This window comes from Saimiri boliviensis, chromosome 21 (assembly GCF_048565385.1).
Source record: "Saimiri boliviensis isolate mSaiBol1 chromosome 21, mSaiBol1.pri, whole genome shotgun sequence".
Classification (NCBI taxonomy): Eukaryota; Metazoa; Chordata; class Mammalia; order Primates; family Cebidae; genus Saimiri; species Saimiri boliviensis.
The window spans coordinates 32,408,910-32,427,397 of NC_133469.1; the positions used below are offsets into that span (position 1 = coordinate 32,408,910).

Genomic DNA, 18,488 nt, shown 5'->3' on the forward strand with positions numbered 1-18,488 from the left:
TTTAAGAAATATTTTTGAGCCTTTGCCATATACAGAGCATTGTTACTCTGAGAGAATAACAAGGATGAATAATATATATTGAGTCTCTAGGTGATTTACGATGTATTTTTCTCCTCCAAATATATTTGTGAACAAATAAATAATTTTATAATTTTCATTAAATAAATGGAAAATGAATCCAGAGACCTTATACCAAATTTGTAGATAAAATGTTTATTAAACTTATTTCCCAATGAGTATGTCAAATTCTATAGTTCTCCTTTGGAAAATTAACAATAGCTACTTTTTCCAACTGAAATTCATTTTATAGTTTAGATAGGGCCTGATAGAATTATCTTTTTTTTTTTTTTTTTTTTTTTTTTGAGACGGAGTTTCGCCCTTGTTACCCAGGCTGGAGTGCAATGGCACGATCTCGGCTCACCGCAACCTCCGCCTCCTGGGTTCAAGCAATTCTCCTGCCTCAGCCTCCTGAGTAGCTGGGATTACAGGCACGTGCCACCATGCCCAGCTAATTTTTTGTATCTTTAGTAGAGACGGGGTTTCACCATGTTGACCAGGATGGTCTCGATCTCTCGACCTTGTGATCCACCCGCCTCGGCCTCCCAAAGTGCTGGGATTACAGGCTTGAGCCACCGTGCCCGGCCAGAATTATCTTAACATTTATTCTTCCTTTGCTTCAAAATGTAGCTTGGTAAATTTATTTCGAAACTGAACAATCTGGAAAACAGTTTATACTTAACTGTTATTGATTTTAGTTTTTTGTTTGCTTTTAGACTTTTTCAGTATCATTTTTGGACAAAGTAAGGGAAAAAGCATTATATTTGGCAAGGTCTCTAATTAATTAATTTTTTTTCAATAGGTTAGGATTGTTGAAAGAATCCTGATACATTCCTACAATGGCTACAGCTCAGCTTTCTCACTCCATCACAATACGCAAGGCATCTAAGGTATTTGTTAAGAATTAAAAGAAAATCAATGACCATTTAATGAGTTAGTTTAGAATTATGATTTTAAGCTTTGTGTGTATGTGTTTTTAAGCAGCAGTTTTATCAGTTAATTGGCACATAATACTCTGGGAGAGTATGTGTACATTTTAACTGCCTAATAGACCAAGGATCAGAAAATTAAAATAAATTTCTACAAAGTTACTTACTGGGTGTTTGTTTCATGTTTATGCAATATGTTTAGATCTTCTAGAGCAAAATAAATCATAAACAAGATGTTTAAAGAGAATGGTTCTTTGTTAAACATTCGCTTCCTAAAGTGTTAGGAAACTTGTGTTGCACACCATGGTGTAACTATAAGAACAGAAGGGGAGCGCACTGAGAGAAACTTCGAGGCTAGGAGTCTAAGGGAGCATTCCAGGGCTAGGCATATAGTAAAATTTGTATCATGACATTCATTAATGCATCGTTTGTTTATTCATTGAGACTCAATATTTTATAATATAATAATTCATAATACTGTGTTATTCAGTGACAAAATACAAAAGTCTGATCTTCATCTTCTAGAAGTTTATAATCTGGTTAGGAGTTAAGTCAATATACAAAGTGATATATGATTTATATATATGTGAAAAGTTAGATAATATAAATTATAGGAATTTAGAGATTTCATGTGGTCTGGAATGCTTTATATATTCCTTATAAAAGAGGTAAGACTGAAGGTGAACAGACCTGAATGATGAAGATAATTTACAGAGAGGGGAGAGAAGTCCCTGAGGAAAACCTAGCATATTCCTTGGCTCAAAATAAGAAATAAGCAGCTGGGAGTGGTGGCTCACGCCTGTAGTCCCAGCACTTTGGGAGGCCGAGGCGAGTGGATCACCTGAGGTTGGGAGTTTGAGACCAGCCTGACTAACACGGAGAAACCCAGTCTCTACTAAAAATACAAAAAATTTAGCTGGGCATGGTGGTACATACCTATAATCCTAGGTACTTGGGAGGCTGAGGCAGGAGAATCACTTGAACCTGGGAGGTGGAGGTTTCAGTGAGATGAGATTTTGTTGCTGCATTCCAGCCTGGGTAACAGAGCAAGACTCTGTCTCAAAAACAAACAAACAAACAAAAAAACAGTAGGTATAACTACTATCCATATTTTACAGTTGAAGGAATTGAGGTGCAGAGAGGTTAAGTATGATTAGGAGCTTGCCAACAGTTCTTATAAAGTTTTGTTGGATTACAGCCACGCCTATCCAGTTGTAAAGTGTCTGTGGCATCTTTCATGCTACAATGCCATGAAATTAACTGCAGAGTCTGAAATATTTATCTGCCTTTTACTGAAAAAGCTTACTGACCCCTTCTGGAGACCATACAGCTTGTTAGTAGCAGAACAAAGATTTGCATCTGACTGTTTGGCTTCAAAGTCTATGCTTTTAGACACTCCACCATGTTGCCTCCCTCATATCCCTCTATCCTCAAGTCACCCTCTGAAGTGATTAGTATTAATAACTTCACCCACTTATTTCTACTCCTTTTTCCTCTCTTATACATACATACACAATCATCTATACACACACAGAACTGATTCTAGTTTTTCCTGATATTCATGTTCTATCAAGTTGTTATGAGGAGTGAATTAGCAAGTACTGAACTGCTGCTCTTAGGGAAATATAGGATTCAGTTCCTGTGATCTTCTGGTCATGGTATTTTTGTCAGCCAATCATATAATTTGTTTTATATCTGTTTTTGTTTAGAGACATTTAATATATATTGTTGATTCATTAACATTAAACTTACAGCAAACAACACTATAACTCATGCTTGAATGATAATTATTTAACATACAGGCTGGGCATGTGGTTCATGCCTCTAATTCCAGTACTTTGAGAGGCCAGCGTGCGAGGATCCCATGAAACCAGGAGTTTGAGACCAGCATGGGAAACAGTGACACCCTGTCACTACAAAATAAGTTTTTAAAGTAATCAGATGTGGTGGTGTGTGCCTGTAGTCCTGGCTACTTGGGAGGCTGAGGCAGGAAGATTGATTGAGCCCAGGAGTTTGAGGCTGCACTGAGCTATGATAGTGCCATTGTACTCCAGCCTGGGTCAGAGTGAGACCCTGTCTCTAAAAAAGTAAAAAAATAATCTATCAGGCCAGGCGCGGTGGCTTAAGCCTGTAATCCCAGCACTTTGGGAGGCCGAGGCGGGTGGATCACGAGGTCAAGAGATCGAGACCATCCTGGTCAACATGGTGAAACCCCGTCTCTACTAAAAATACAAAAAATTAGCTGGGCATGGTGGTGCGTGCCTATAATCCCAGCTACTCAGGAGGCTGAGGCAGGAGAATTGCCTGAACCCAGGAGGCGGAGGCTGCGGTGAGCCGAGATCGTGCCATTGCACTCCAGCCTGGGTAACAAGAGCGAAACTCCGTCTCAAAAAAAAAAAAAAAAAAAAAAAAAAAATCTATCACATGTATTCTCCCTGTAAGCTCTATCACAATGTTTTTGAATTTAGGAACCCTAATCAGCATTTCAGCACTACACTTAGGAGCCATTTTAAACAGCAAAATCACACACAAAAAAGAAAAATACAAAAACTAGGGTACTAAGTGGACCAAGAAAGAGACATGTGTATAGTATGAGAGCTGAAACAAGAAGGCAGAGCATGGCCTTGTTTGACATCAGCTGGGAATGTGTGCTTCAGATAACTCAAATTTGTTGTTTCTCTGCTCATATCCATGCATAATCACAAAAACGAAAGAGTGCTAATTTGAGGGTTACAAATTTTAGTGAGTAGACAAAGTCACAAATATGGAATCTACTAATAATGTGGGTTGATCATATATAGCAATATAGGGATTTGTTTATTCACTTTACAAAATAAAATCATTCTATAAGCATTACTCAGAAATTTGCTTTTTCCTTTTAACATTGAATCATATTTACTAAACTTAGTAGATCTAAGGCTCCTTTATTCTTTCTTTTTCTATGTACACATACACTACCACACATATTTTTAAATTAATGGGATTTATATTCTACATGGTTAGTCTTTTGATCTCTTTGCATTCTCATTATGTTACGAACACTGGCAATCAGTAAATGCTTGTTGTTTAGTTTAGCAAACATTTATTTACTGAAATGTAGGTGCCAAACACTGACCTAGGTAGTGGATTCACAAAAATGTATAAGACATTGTAACCACCCAGTGGGCTCTCTGCCTGTTGCCTAGACAGAGCCCCAAGAATTTGAGGAGACTGATTTGAGTAATAATAAAATTCTCGTCTCTTGTACGTTCAGTTCTTTGTGAATTACTCTTTCTCGATTGCAATTCCTCTGTCTTGATAAATAAACTGTGTCTAGGCAGCAGGTAAGGAGAACCTGTTGGGTAGTTAAAAATTTGGGAGCTTGTCCAGGACCTGCCTGCGGTTTGGTAGCCCCTCTCTGGTGATGGATCCAAAGGCTAGACCAAGGGGCTGCCTAGTTCTCTTGGACTGTGGGCTGACTCTGGCACTGTCTCTACCAGTGGAGCACTGCCAATCCATGGTGCATGGATTTAATTGCAATAGAGAAATAGTTCCTGGAAAGACATTTTTAAACAAGTCTGGTGGGTATTGTCAGTGATGCCAATACCTCTGTCCTTCTCCCTATTGGTTCAGCTCCTTTAGGGTCTTGGTTTAGCTCCTTTGGGGGTATTGTTTGGCTCTCTGTAAATGGTAGAGTCTTGGTTCAGGAAATTTCTCTTCAATTGGGAAGATTTCGGGGAGATTTCTCAGACAGAGAACAGGATGTTAGTTTGAAAGGAATACTACTGGAATTCTTGGTTAGGGATCTTAGTTTGGAAGGCTTTCTGTTGCTTACAGAAGTCACTTATGTCTAACTCTGAGAACCCTCCTTAAGTCTGGTCACATTTCATGAACCCTGAAGAAATTGTTAGTGGAAGCTCAACATGTCTTACTCAGAGTGACCATTTACTCCTTCATCTTGTCCAGATCCCTGAATTCCTGGTTGGAGGTTATCCCTCCCCACCTTGAGTGGATCAAAGACAACAGAAACCAATGGGAAAAAGTTTGAGCCTTGCCAGATCAATACTGGGTGCTGGGTGAGGTGACCTGTATCTGTTTTGTTATTTGTATTTGGCTCGACTGGGCTAGAAAATGTTAATTCTGTGCCCATGTGCAGCCCATTGGGAGGCATCTGGCAAAACTGAGAGGCTTTTGTCTATGGTTCCATAAAACAGAAAAGGATGATTTTCTTTTGTAACACAGCTTGGCCCTCCCAGCTATGGTGCAGCAAGCAGGATCTTCAAAAGCCATTCTGTTCTTTTGGAAGCTGCAGACAAAGAGAACCTGGAAATCTGGTGTGCTAGCAAAAAGGATAAGAATTTCTTACCAGCCAGGCTTTTGGTCTCTCCCTGTATCTGTCTCTTTCTGTCTCTCTCTCTCTCTGTCTCTCTCTCTCTCTCTGTCTCTCTCTCTCTCTTTCTCTCTCTCTCTTTCTCTCTCTCTCTCTCTTTCTCTCTCTCTCTCTCTCTCTCTCTCTCTCTGTGTGTGTGTGTGTGTGTGTGTGTGTGTCTGTGTGTGAATGGTAAATGTCACTGTCTCCTCTGCAAGGGTTTGATTACCTGAAAAAAAAAAAAAAAGGATTTGTGAGACTAGTCTTAGCTGTAAGGAATCTGGTGTACTTTGTGCTATCAATTTATCTTTCTGTGTCACTCTATAATGGAAAAAGGGGTATCATAGGATAGAACATAGGCTTAGGACCCCTATAAGCCCACTGTTCAAGCTAGTTTGGCAGACTGGTCCATTACAAACATTGCTTTGAGTCCCTGAAACCAATACCAGATGAAGTTTCCCTTTCATTTTATGACCTAAAAAATTTGATTTTGGGACCATGTTGGGGTCCCCTCTCTTGGTCTCTGACATCCAGAGGGCATGAATTTTCAAGAGGTTAGTCTGAAAGGACACATGATAGTGTTGTACCTAGGCTTAAGAATTTTCTTGAGTAGTTAAGTCCTTTGCAAGCTCGAAAATGACTGCCTTAGCCTCCTTCTAGGAAGAGCAATGGTGGCTACCCTGTGTATTAACTCAGAAGCTAAACCTCTGCTCTTTTACAGTAGTGTCACAGGTTTAATTCCAGGCCTAGGGAATGAGTCCTTTTTTTGTTATCTGTGTAATTCTGCCATGTATTGATTCTTTTTCTCTCATGGACAGCTTCTGATTTCCTGTCTTAAGTTTGCCTTTCTCTGAGCTACCTTTGGAGATTCTAGATATTGTACAACCTGCTTATCACCTGTTTGAAAACACCTCATACATTAATGTTTAAGTAATAACCTTAGTTAAGGCTTACTTGTTTCACCTGGGGGATTACCTTTGGTGAATTTCAAAAGTCGGAAATGGCTGTCTGTCTTGGCTAGAGTCTAGTAATAAGAGATCCTGTTTTCTAGTTATTATCTCCTGTCCCCACCAAGAGAAACCACCATCTTGACATTTAACAGCATAGATTAGTCTCACCTGCGTTTGTACTTTATATAAATGAAATCATACACTAATACTCATTTGTATCTGGTTTCTTTTGCTCAGCCTTGTGTGTGAGAGTCATCTACATTACTTAATATAGTTATAGATCATTCATTCTCATTGTTATATAATATTCCATTGGGGGTATATACCACAGTTTTATTCATTCTACTGTTGGTGAGCATTCGGGTGGTTTCCAGCTTGGGTCTATTACATATAATGCTTTTCTGAATACTCTAATACATGTTCTTTAGTGAACATATAAGCATATGTGTTAGATATATATCTATGAGTAAAATATAGGTCATAGTATTTAGCTTTATTAGATACTGCCAAGCAATTTTCCAAAGAGGTTTAGGAGTTTTTATTATTCTACATTTTTTTTTAAAACTCTCAGTGACAGAGTGTTACTCTGCCACCCACGCTGGAGTGGCACAATCTTGGCTCACTGTGATCTCCACCTCCCAGGTTCAAGTGCTTCTCCTGCCTCAGCCTCCTGAGTAGCGGGATTGTAGGCGTCCTCCACCATACCTGGCTAATTTTTGTATTTTTAATAGAGATGGGAGTTTTACCATGTTGGCCAGGCTGGTCTTGAACTCCTAACCTTAAGTGATCTGCCTGCCTCAGCCTCCCAAAGTTCCGGGATTACAGGTGTGAGCCACCATACCCAGCCTCCTTGTGATCTTAACGCTCACTTCCCTGATAAAGTTTAAACACTTGTTCATCTGTTTTTTGGTCATTTGGATAGGCTCTTTTATAAAGTGTCTATTTTCACATAAATAGACACCTTTCTATTTGATTGTCTTTCTTAAAGAATTTTAGTTTTTTATACATTCTAGATATGAATCTTTTGTAAAACCTATGTATTGAGAATAGTTTCTCTCACCTTTGAGTTGCCTCTTTGCTCTTAATAGTATATTAATGAACAGAAGTTCTAAAGTTTAATATAATCTAATTTGTTAATATTTAGAAAATACTTTAAAATTATAATGTATTAACACAACACCAGCTGGAATTCATGAGACGTATTTTCTGCTTAGCTTAAAGAAGACAGCAAAAAGCAGTTTCACGGAGTAATTATGACAAACATGAAATTTTTATTTTTATGTTAATACATAAACACAATAAACATTGTATATACAATAAACATAGTATGTCAAACATATATCAAAATGATAATTTGAGATACTGACACGACCTATCCATCAGCAAATATTCTATATGCAAGATGACTCTTGGTAGACACTCTTTACATACTGAAGCAAAAGTCACAAATTCGTGTATTGCTCACTCTCTTATCACACTCCTTTTATGGCACACTATTTCTTAAGGAAGACTAATCATTTAAGAACAATGATTTAAGCCGGGCGCGGTGGCTCAAGCCTGTAATCCCAGCACTTTGGGAGGCCGAGGCGGGTGGATCACGAGGTCGAGAGATCGAGACCATCCTGGTCAACAAGGTGAAACCCCATCTCTACTAAAAATACAAAAAGTTAGCTGGGCATGGTGGTGCGTGCCTGTAATCCCAGCTACTTAGGAGGCTGAGGCAGGAGAATTGCCTGAGCCCAGGAGGCGGAGGTTGCGGTGAGCCGAGATCGCGCCATTGCACTCCAGCCTGGGTAACAAGAGCGAAACTCCGTCTCAAAAAAAAAAAAAAAAAAAAGAACAATGATTTAAGTTTGTTTACTATGTTGTATATATACACACAGATAAAATTTAGTGAGGAACTATTGCTCGTATTGATACTTTTAATAGAACATTTTGTGACATCTTACAAAAGCTTAGTATTCCTCAGAGCTCTGGCTTAAGCAAAACACAAAAGTATGGAAAAACATGGCAGTAGAATAGTAGATGAATAGCCACAGTTCCACGTGGCTGGAGAATAGGGTGCATGGGAGAGAATAAGGGACTGTGGGCAGAGAGGAAGGGATGTGAGATGAGGCAGGGGAGCTAGACAAGAATAAGATTTTGACAGTTCTCAAATCCCACTCTAAGGTACTTGAACTCTATTCTAAATGAACACTGGGAGTATCATGAAAAGATTTGTGTCCTTGAAAATTAATTCTGATGGCAATATGGAAGACAGATTGAATAAAATAATTATCAGCAAAGAGATCAGGTACTACTACAGTAATCAAGGGGAGAATTGAGTTTGTCCTTAGTCAAGCCAGTGGCAGTGAGAAGGGAAAGGAGAAAATAGATTTGAGAACTCTTTCAGAGAGAATTAATAGAATTTAGTGGGGTATGAAGGAGAGAGAAGACAAAGATGAAGCTGCTTTTAGCTTGGATGAGTAGAGTAATGCTGATTCACTAGTCTGAGAATGAGACTTGGGATCAGGTTTTAGCCAGGGGTGTTGGAGATAAACTGAGTTTAAGGGATCTACAAGGTGGTTTAGGCACAGATGTTCAAGAAATAAAAGTATAGAACTGAGACTCAGAACAGAAATAGGGATTTGAAATCCTTTCTGTATAGGCTGTAGCTGAAGCTATGAAACTAGATGAGATTATTCAAGAAGACAGCTCTAAAAAGAGAAAAGGCCTGAAGACAGAGTCCTGGGGGAGAAGGGGAGAACCAATATTTAAAGGGTAGAACAACTAGAAAAAATAAAAGAGACTGAGACAGATATGAAGGGATAGGTGAAAAACCAAAATAGTGTTATGGCACCTTGGAGAAGAAGACAGTATGTGTGTAACAGTGACAGATAATACAAAGAAGTTATATATTATGAGGAATGAGAAGAGGTCAACGATGGGATTGTACTTGGTGACTTTGGAGAGAATAGCATAGAAAAGAGAGGGGTAAAATCCAGATTGCAGTGGGGTCCAAGGAGTGTATAAGAGGGAAGGAGATTATGTAATCATAGTAAAACTCCAGTTTTGCCTCTTATTTATGTATCATTGTGAAATCAATTGTTTTAATCTTGAATTACTTGGGTAATTGTTTCTGCCTTTTTGCTCTGCCTTGCCTATGAAGATCTAATTTAATATAATATTCAAAGCTCTGTTTCCTTTTGATTACCTTTAAAGATATCGAATTTGAAGTCTTGAGAAATCTTTTCATCATATCTGTGGTAATGATGTGCTGGACTGAATATATTAAAGAATACTAATATTTTTTCACCTTCGTTGTTTTTCCAGGAAACAGTTTTCCCATCCCAAATCACTAATGGGCATGAGTCATTGAAAATCGTGAAGAAACTTTTTGCTATTTCCATCTCATGTATAGCATACCTAAGGGGCCTGTTTCCAGAGAGCTCTTACGGAGAACGCCATTTGGATGGTAAAGTTAAACTAAATAGTCTCTTTGGCTGTTGTAGCCCCTTTCTCTATTTAGCAGTAATAAAGCTTTCACTTATCACAAAGTGTGCTAATTCCAACTTAAGGGCCTGTTCTTCAAGACAATTTGCTAATTCATTTTCTATTTTAATTTTACTGTGTGTAGTGATTTTACTCATAGGAATTACTAGTTCCTGGCTAGATGCCAGGTGACAGATGGAGGAAAAAAGAAACCTGTTTGGACAAGACCAGTATAAAAGCAACAGCCAGATCAAAATCTATTTGAACGCTGTAGATTTGCACTATTCTGTGCCTTAATTGAATTTGTTGTTTAAGGCACACTTTGGCATTGAGGAAGTTCAAAGGTGAAACACTTTTCTCCCTGTTAATGTACTAAAAAATGCTGGGGAAAAAATGCCAAACTCATTTGTTGATTAACATGGATATTAAGACAATTATTATTCTAATCAGTTCAAGCTTTTATCTCAATTGCCAGGTCTTCTACTTTCATTCCTTTTGTTTCAGTGCCCTTAAACTTATCTTGTTGTCTTATATTACAAGCCATTTCTGGTTCTTTTTCTTCTCTTATTATAAAAATAAGTACCAGCCAGGTGTGGTGGCTCATGCCTGTAATTCCAGCACTTTGGGAGGCTGAGGTGGGTGGAACACCTGAGATCAGGAGTTTGAAACCAACCTGACCAACATGATAAAGCCCTGTCTCTACTGAAAATACAAAAATTAGCTGGGCGTGGTGGTGGGTGCCTGTAATCCCAGCTATGTGGGAGGCTGAGGCAGGAGAATCACTTGAACCCTGGAGGCAGACATTGTAATGAGTCAAGATCATGCCATTGCACTCCAGCCTGGGTGACAAGAGCAAAGCTTTGATAAAAAACAAACCAACCAACCAACAAAAAAATCTAAGTACCTAAGACTCAACAATTTTTCAAAATGTTATGTGTTTAAAAAGCTGGATTGTGTACTGTGAAAATGGTCATACTGCCCAAAGTAATTTATAATTTAATGCTATTCCCATCAAGCTACCATTGATTTTCTTCATAGAATTAGAAAAAACTTCTTTAAATTTCATATGGAACCAAAAAAGAGTCCATATAGCCATGACAATCCTAAGCAAAAAGAACAAAGCTGGAGACATCATGCTACCTGACTTCAAACTATACTACAAGCCTACAGTAACCAAAACAGCATGGTACTGGTACTAAAACAGATACGTAGACCAATGGAACAGAATAGAGCCCTCATAAATAACACCACACATCTACAACCATCTGATCTTTGACAAACCTGACAAAAACAAATAATGAGGAAAGGATTCCCTATTTAACAAACGGCACTGGGAAAACTGGCTAGCCATATCCAGAAAACTGAAACTGGACCCCTTCCTTACACCTTATACAAAAATTAACTCAAGATGGATTAAAGACTTAAATGTAAGACCTAAAACCATAAAAACCCTAGAAGAAAATGTAGACAATACCATTCAGGACATAGGCATGGGCAAAGACTTTATGACTAAAGCACCAAAAGCAATTACAACAAAAGCCAAAATTGACAAATGGGATCTAATCAAACTAAAGAGTTTCTGTACAGCAAAAGAAACTATCATCAGAGTGAACAGGCAACCTACAGAATGGGAGAAAATTGTTGCAATCTATCCATCTGACAAAGGTCTAATATCCAGAATCTACAAGGAACTTAAACAGATTTACAAGAAAAGAACAAACAACCCCATCAAAAAGTGGGCAGAGGATATGAACAGACACATATCAAAAGAAGACATTTATGCAGCCAACAAGCCTGAAAAAAAGCTCATCATCACTGGTCATTAGAGAAATGGAAATCAAAACCACAATGAAATACCATCTCATGCCAGTTAGAATGGCAATCATTAAACAGTCAGGAAACAACAGATGCTGGAGAGGATGTAGAGAAATAGGAACCCTTTTACACTGTTGGTGGGAATGCAAATTAGTTCAACCATTGTGGAAAATAGTGTGGCAATTCCTCAAGGATATAGAACCAGAAATACCATTTGACTCAGCAAATCCATTACTGGGTATATGCCCAAAGGATTATGAATCATTCTACTATAAAGACGTATGCACACATATGTTTATTGCAGCACTGTTTGCAATAGCAAAGACATAGAACCAACCCAAATGCCCATCAATGATAGACTGGATAAAGAAAATGTGGCACATATACATCATGGAATACTATGTAGCCACAAAAAGAATGAATTCATGTCCTTTGCAGGGACATGGATGAAGCTAGAAACCATCATTCTCAGCAAACTAACACAGGAACAGAAAATCAAACACTGCATGGTCTCACTCATAAGTGGGAGTTGAACAATGAGATCACATGGATACAGGGAGGGGAACATCACACACCAGGGCCTGTCAGGGAGTTGGGGGCAAGGGGAGGGATAGCATTAGGACAAATACCTAATGCATGCAGGGCTTAAAACCTAGATGACAGGTTGATGGGTGCAGCAAACCGCCATGGCACATGTATACCTATGTAACAAACCTGCATGTTCTGCACATGTATCCCAGAACTTAAAGTATTAAAAAAAAAAAAAAAAAACTGGATTGTGAATCTTGTTGACTTGTCACTAAAATGGGAACTGTCATTTGGAAAATAAATATAAAGAGTTACAAGTTGCCTATAAGATGTTATTTTTCAAAATCTAATCTTAAATTTCTTACATTTGTATTTAATGATATACCTTGGCCTCATTTCAGTCTAATTCTCTTGGTTGGGCACAGTGGCTCATGCTTATAATCCAAAGTGTAATCATAACACTTTGGGAGGCAAGGTGGGCAGACTGCTTGAGCCTAGGAGTCCAGGACCAGCCTGAACAACACAGTGAAACCCTGTCTCTACAAAAAAATACAAAAAAGTAGCTGACCATAGTGGCGGGCGCTTGTAGTTCCAGCTACTCTGGAGGCTGAGGTGGGAGGATCATCTGAGCCTGGTGAGCCATGATTGCCCCACTGAATTCCAGCCTGGGTGATACAGTGAGACTCGGCCTAAAAAAAAAAAAAAAAAAAAAAAAGTAAGCAATGTAAGAGCACCAGTAAAATGCATACGTGCTATATACATCTTTTGGTCTACGAGATACAAATTTGTAATAGTGAATATATTTATATCTAACATATAGTTGCAGTTTTCCCTTTTGTCTGGAACATAGAATTGAGAAAGGCATATTTTTGGTAATAAACACATATTGTGTGCCACTCACTACCCTAGGCAATGGCAGTGATACACTATAACCCTATATTCCCTATAGCTTTATTTTTTGTGACAGTCATCATGGAAGTTATATGTTTCCCTTTCAATGTTTGTTCTTAAAGAAATATGCATCATAAAAATACTTAATACATCCCAGCACTTTGGGAGGCCGAGGCAGATGGATCACAAGGTCAAGAGATCAAGACCATCCTGGTCAACACGGTGAAACCCTGTCTCTACTAAAATTACAAAAAATCAGCTGGGCATGGTGGCACATGCCTGTAATCCCAGCTACTCAGGAGGCTGAGGCAGGAGAATTGCCTGAACCCAGGAGGAGGAGGTTGTGGTGAGCTGAGATTGTGCCATTGCACTCCAGCCTGGATAACAAGAGCAAAAACTCCGTCTCAAAAAAAAAAAAAAAAAAAAAAAAATGCTTAATACTTCTGTGTCACTCTCTGGTAATTTCTGAATGTTAAATCAACATGGAATAATTTTCATATCCCTTGATGGAGATACAGGTGACATCAATTTAGGATAGGAAAACAATATGAAAAGGTGAAGTTACTTATGCAAAATCACACACGAATCAGTGATTGATTTTGGATTGCTTTAAACCAAAACTCTATTTATTTTGAGACAGGGTCTCATTTCATTGTCCAGGCTGGAGTGTGGTGACATGATCATTACAGGATTACAGCTTCTACTGTCCAGGCTTAAGTGATCCTCCTGCCTCAGCCCTGAGTAGTTGGGACTATAGGCATGTGCCACTATGCCCAGCTAATTTTTTAAAATTATTATTTTTATAGAGGTGAGGTTTCACTAGGTTGTCCAGGATGATTTTGACCTTCTGGGCTCAAGCAATCCTCTTGCCTTAGCATCCCAAAGTCCTGGGATTACAGGTGTGAGCCTGGCCTAAACCCAAACTCTTAATATGATATTCCCATTCTTCCTAAGTATAAAAAAGTAGATTTCAGATAAAAACAAATACTTGAGAATAATCCATGTGAAATTTTTTATTCCTTTCTTTTCACTGAGAGGGAGAGAAATAACACAGAAATGACTGAGATTGAGGTGTATATTTTAAGTTGGTCAATGGAGATAGTCTCAATACTACCTCATAATTACTTAGAATTCAGTAGAGGCAAAGAAGGGACACAAATTGATTTTGCAGCCAACTCAGTTGTGCTACATTGTTGAAGGGGGAACTCCTAACTGTAATCAAAATTGAGACTAAGCTACTTATTACCATGGAATTTATTTTTAAAGTAGACGTTTAGAGATCCAAAATGTTTTTATAAGCTATAAAACTAAATAAGTTACATAAATAAAATAGTTAAAGGAAATACCCTATTTAGCATGGACAATTTTAGTACAGCAGTCATTTAGTAGATAAAAATAGACTGTGTTTCTGTTTTTGTAGACCTCAGTTTAAAAATCCTCCGAGAAGATAAAAAATGTCCTGGGTCACTGCATATTATCAGATGGTAAGTAATAGAAATTCGACAAAAGTTGAATAACATTATTTTTATTACAGCTGAAATTACCCATAAAACCTTATTTAGTAAGATAATTGTTTTAAATACCATTTCTTTCTTTCCTACTTTCCCTTTCCCTCTTTCTTTTTTTCTTTTTTCTTTTTTTTTTTTTTTGTGATGGTGTCTCGCTCTGTCGCCAGGCTGGAGTGCAGTGGCGGGATCTCACTTCCCTGCAACCTCCACCCACTAGACTCAAGCAATTCTCCTGCCTCAGCTTCCGTAGTAGCTGGGACTACAGGCGTTCACCACCATGCTCGGCTAATTTCCGTGTTTTTTAGTAGAGATGGGGTTTCACCATGTTGGCCAAGATGGTCTCGGTCTCTTGACCTTGTGATCTGCCCTCCTCAGCCTCCCAAAGTGTTGGGATTACAGGCATGAGCCACCGCATCTGGCCTCCTTTCCCTCTTTCTTTTTAAAAGTAATTTGATAGAAATTTGTAAGAATTATAACTCAATATATTGTTAAGACACTGATTTAGCTTTGTTTTCAAAAGAAAATTGACTTCTATAAAAATTAAAAATGTGATAAAATATTAAATATATACACCTACTAGGTACCCACAGAAATTTTAAAAATTGATAATTTATCATATGCATGTCAGGGTACTAAGCATTATGGAATCCAAAAAAATTGCTCACTTATTTATAAAGTTCTATCAACATATTAAAAGTTGCTGGGAATTTTAAAAAATGATTAAATGGGAAAGGTGAGATGGTTATCAACTTAATGTACATCAAAATAAAGAATGTAAATGAATTCTGTACTTGGAAATTTTTTGGCTTTACATGTGGTCCAATTGACATCAAACATTTATTTCTTGACAGGATTCAAGGTTGTTTTGATGCTTTGGAAAAGCGATACGTAAGAATACTTTTAAATTTACATCGGAATCAAATACTTGTCATTTATTCTTTAAAAAAAAAATTAGACTTTTATTTCATTGTCGTGTTTAACAGTATAACAGTGTCTATGTTTGCATCCATAAACTAATTTCTTGTTATCTTATATCTTTATTGTCCTGTTGATGTCTCCTTTACATCAGTTAGAAATAAAACTCCTTTGGGAGGCCGAGATGTGTGGCTCACCTAAGGTCAGGAGTTCGAGACCAGCCTGACCAACATGGTGAAATTCCATCTCTATATAAAAAAAAAAAAAGAAAGAAAACTCAGTTTTCTCTTTTATATATTCATATCTTTTTGACCACAGAATTTCGTCTGAAGTCAGGGGAAGAGAACCACAGGATGTGGGACAGGAGAGACAAGAATCTGGCATTTAGTGCATTGAACATATTTAGAATAGTGGTGATTCAATTTGCAGATATGAAAGGAAAAAGTGGACTTGAATAATTGGTTTTTATTCTGTCTTAGTTATTTTGGTAACTAAGTTTGGTTCATAAGTATAATCTATTCCCTTACAATAGCTAGTATTGTACCTCAAATTTTTTAAAAAATCCAGCTTAAATTTTAAGTGCATTTGATTTTTCATACTGCCCCAGACAGCTATGAAGGGAGTACAAAATGGAGGCTCTAGTCCTAGTTGAAGAGACAAGATGTATATAAACGAAATGTCTTTCTTTCTTTCTTTTCCTTCCTTCCTTCCTTCCTCTCTCTCTCTCTCTCTCTCTCTCTCTCTCTCTCTCTCTCTCTCTCTTTCTGTGCAGCTTTTATTATGAGCAGAGGGCAGGGCAAGGCAGGGGGCTCAGTCCTTGGCAGCAAGTTTCCTCATGGTGGCCAGAACATTGCTCAGCTCCTCCTGCTTCCTGTTGGTGCAGATGTGTGTTCTTGAGACCTTGAGCTACTCCATGGGATGCTGCCCATACACAGTGAAGCCACACGCAACTCTCGGATCATATCCCACACAAACTTGGTGTGTTTGGTCAGGCACCTGTGGTGGGATCTGGGTTTGGGATTGCTCACATTCTTGGTCACCTTGTGGCCCTTACTGAGGCCCATGGCTGTAGGGTAGAGCAGAGCCATGGCTGCTGCTCTCCAGTGGCAGCCAAGGCCTATAAATATTTGAAATTTCTGCAACCGCTTTTCCCCATTTTCTCCATCTATGTCTTCTTTTTACTCCTCAATTCCTGTCTCTTTAAGAAATCTTGAGGTCAGGAAGGCTTACACTGGATTATTTAGCACATTCATACATTTCTATTTCCACTGCACATTTGTTACTTATGATTTATTCAACACTGACCAGAGGGACTGAGGAATACAAAGAAAAAACAGAAGTGGGAAAGAGCTTATGGCAGAAAATAAGTATTCATTTGCAGGGCTGATGATTAGCTGTTACATACTGACTCAGCTGTATTTGCTGTTAAAATATTGAAATATTTCTGTATTGAATGGTAAATAGCTGCTTTTCTGAGACCTCATGTGGCTCCCAACAATATCCTCCCTCTCACTTTACCGGTGTCTCTCTTGGATCCAGAACACTCCAAAATCCAGTAACTAAAGGGTTAATACCTAGTCCAAGGGTTGCTTCCAGGAGCCCAGCTCTAGGGCTAAATTGACATCCTTTCTGATTGGCCAGTATCTATATCATATTGGGCTTTACATGTTTATTTATTTATTACTTTTTTTTGGTGACAGTCTCACTCTGTCAGCCAGGCTAGAGTGCAGTGGCGTGATCTCGGCTCACTGCAATCTCCACTTCCCAGGTTCAAGTGATGCTCCTACCTCAGCCTCCCGAGTAGCTGGGATTACAGATACGCACCACCACACCTGGCTAATTTTTGTATTTTCAGTAGAGACGGGGTTTAACCACGTTGGCCAGGCTGCTCTTGAACTCCCAACCTCAAGTGATCTGCCTGCCTTGGCCTCCCAAAGTGCTGGAATTATAGGTGTGAGCCACCGTTTCTGGCCTATATATTGATCTTTTAAAATATCAGTTTGATATATTTATGTAAAAATATCAGAGATATTTTGATCAACACCCCTGTAATGCTCATTAGAAAGGGATGCATGCCAAAAGAAAGATACTGATCATGTGCAATGGAAAGTATGGGAAAGGAGACACTATATCCTGTGAGGAACAAGAGATAAATCTTTTCAGAGAAAATAGCTTTTGAGCTTTGAAGGCCCTGAATATTTGGGCAGATTCAGTGGGGAAGGAGGCCATCACTGGCATATTGAAGAGTGCTCATTCATTCCTCTTCATCCATTCATTTAGCAACATTTCCTGACTGTCCCTCATTGCGGGGCAGTACAATATAGTTAGAAGTTCAAGTTTTGGAGTCCGATGGTCTGAAGTATCCAAGTTCTGTTACTTAATACTTGTGTGACCTTTGGCAAGTAACCTACCTTTTGGTACCTTAGTTTCTTTGCGTAGAAGATGGGAATAATAATAGAATCTACCTGTTAAAGTTTTTGAGATTAAATGAGTTAACAATCTAAAGCAGTGGTTCTCAGCCTTTAGGTTGCGTCAGAAACACCCGGAGGACTTGTTAAAACACCGTTTGTCAAGCCTCACCGCAAAACTTCTGATGGGAGAATTCGCATTTCAGATCAGTTACCTGTGATGCTCTTGACTGCTGCTCTAGGGACCATAATTTGAGAACCACTGATCTAAAATGTTTAGAATACCTGGCACATAATAAGCACTATATATGTGTTAACTATACATTCTTTATACATTGGCTCTTTAATCTTTGCCAGACATTGTGCCTAGGTATTGGATGAGATTAAAATGAGTATAGGTGATTCCACTCTCAGGGAGGTCACAGTGTAATAGAAAGAATCACTTCTTAAATAAAAAATTGTAGTATTACATGTACTAAAATAGCAGTATAATGTACAAAGAGTAACTAGTTTGATGAATCTATTTTACTAAATGACTACCTGTGTGACTGACTCAGTCAAAATAACTTGTTTTGGAGAGATCAAAAGACAAAATTTTAGATAGATGACTTAGACTCTTAAGTAAATAGTATTTATAGTGTTTTTCAGTTGTTAATCTTTTATAACTT

The 18,488-nt window shown here is 38.3% G+C and overlaps 1 protein-coding gene across 3 annotated transcripts in view; it reads left to right on the plus strand.

The window, feature by feature from the left end:
- The window catches only part of HORMAD2 (HORMA domain containing 2), a 92,866-nt gene that overhangs the window by 12,698 nt on the left and 61,680 nt on the right, over window positions 1–18,488 (plus strand). For all 3 annotated transcript variants that reach the window (XM_003938458.3, XM_074391164.1, XM_074391163.1), the window contains exons 2-5: window positions 860–947; window positions 9,597–9,738; window positions 14,410–14,473; window positions 15,349–15,385. In XM_003938458.3, the coding sequence (XP_003938507.1) occupies window positions 897–947; window positions 9,597–9,738; window positions 14,410–14,473; window positions 15,349–15,385 (294 nt within the window). In that variant the 5' untranslated portion in view covers window positions 860–896. The remainder of the gene's footprint in view (window positions 1–859; window positions 948–9,596; window positions 9,739–14,409; window positions 14,474–15,348; window positions 15,386–18,488) is intronic.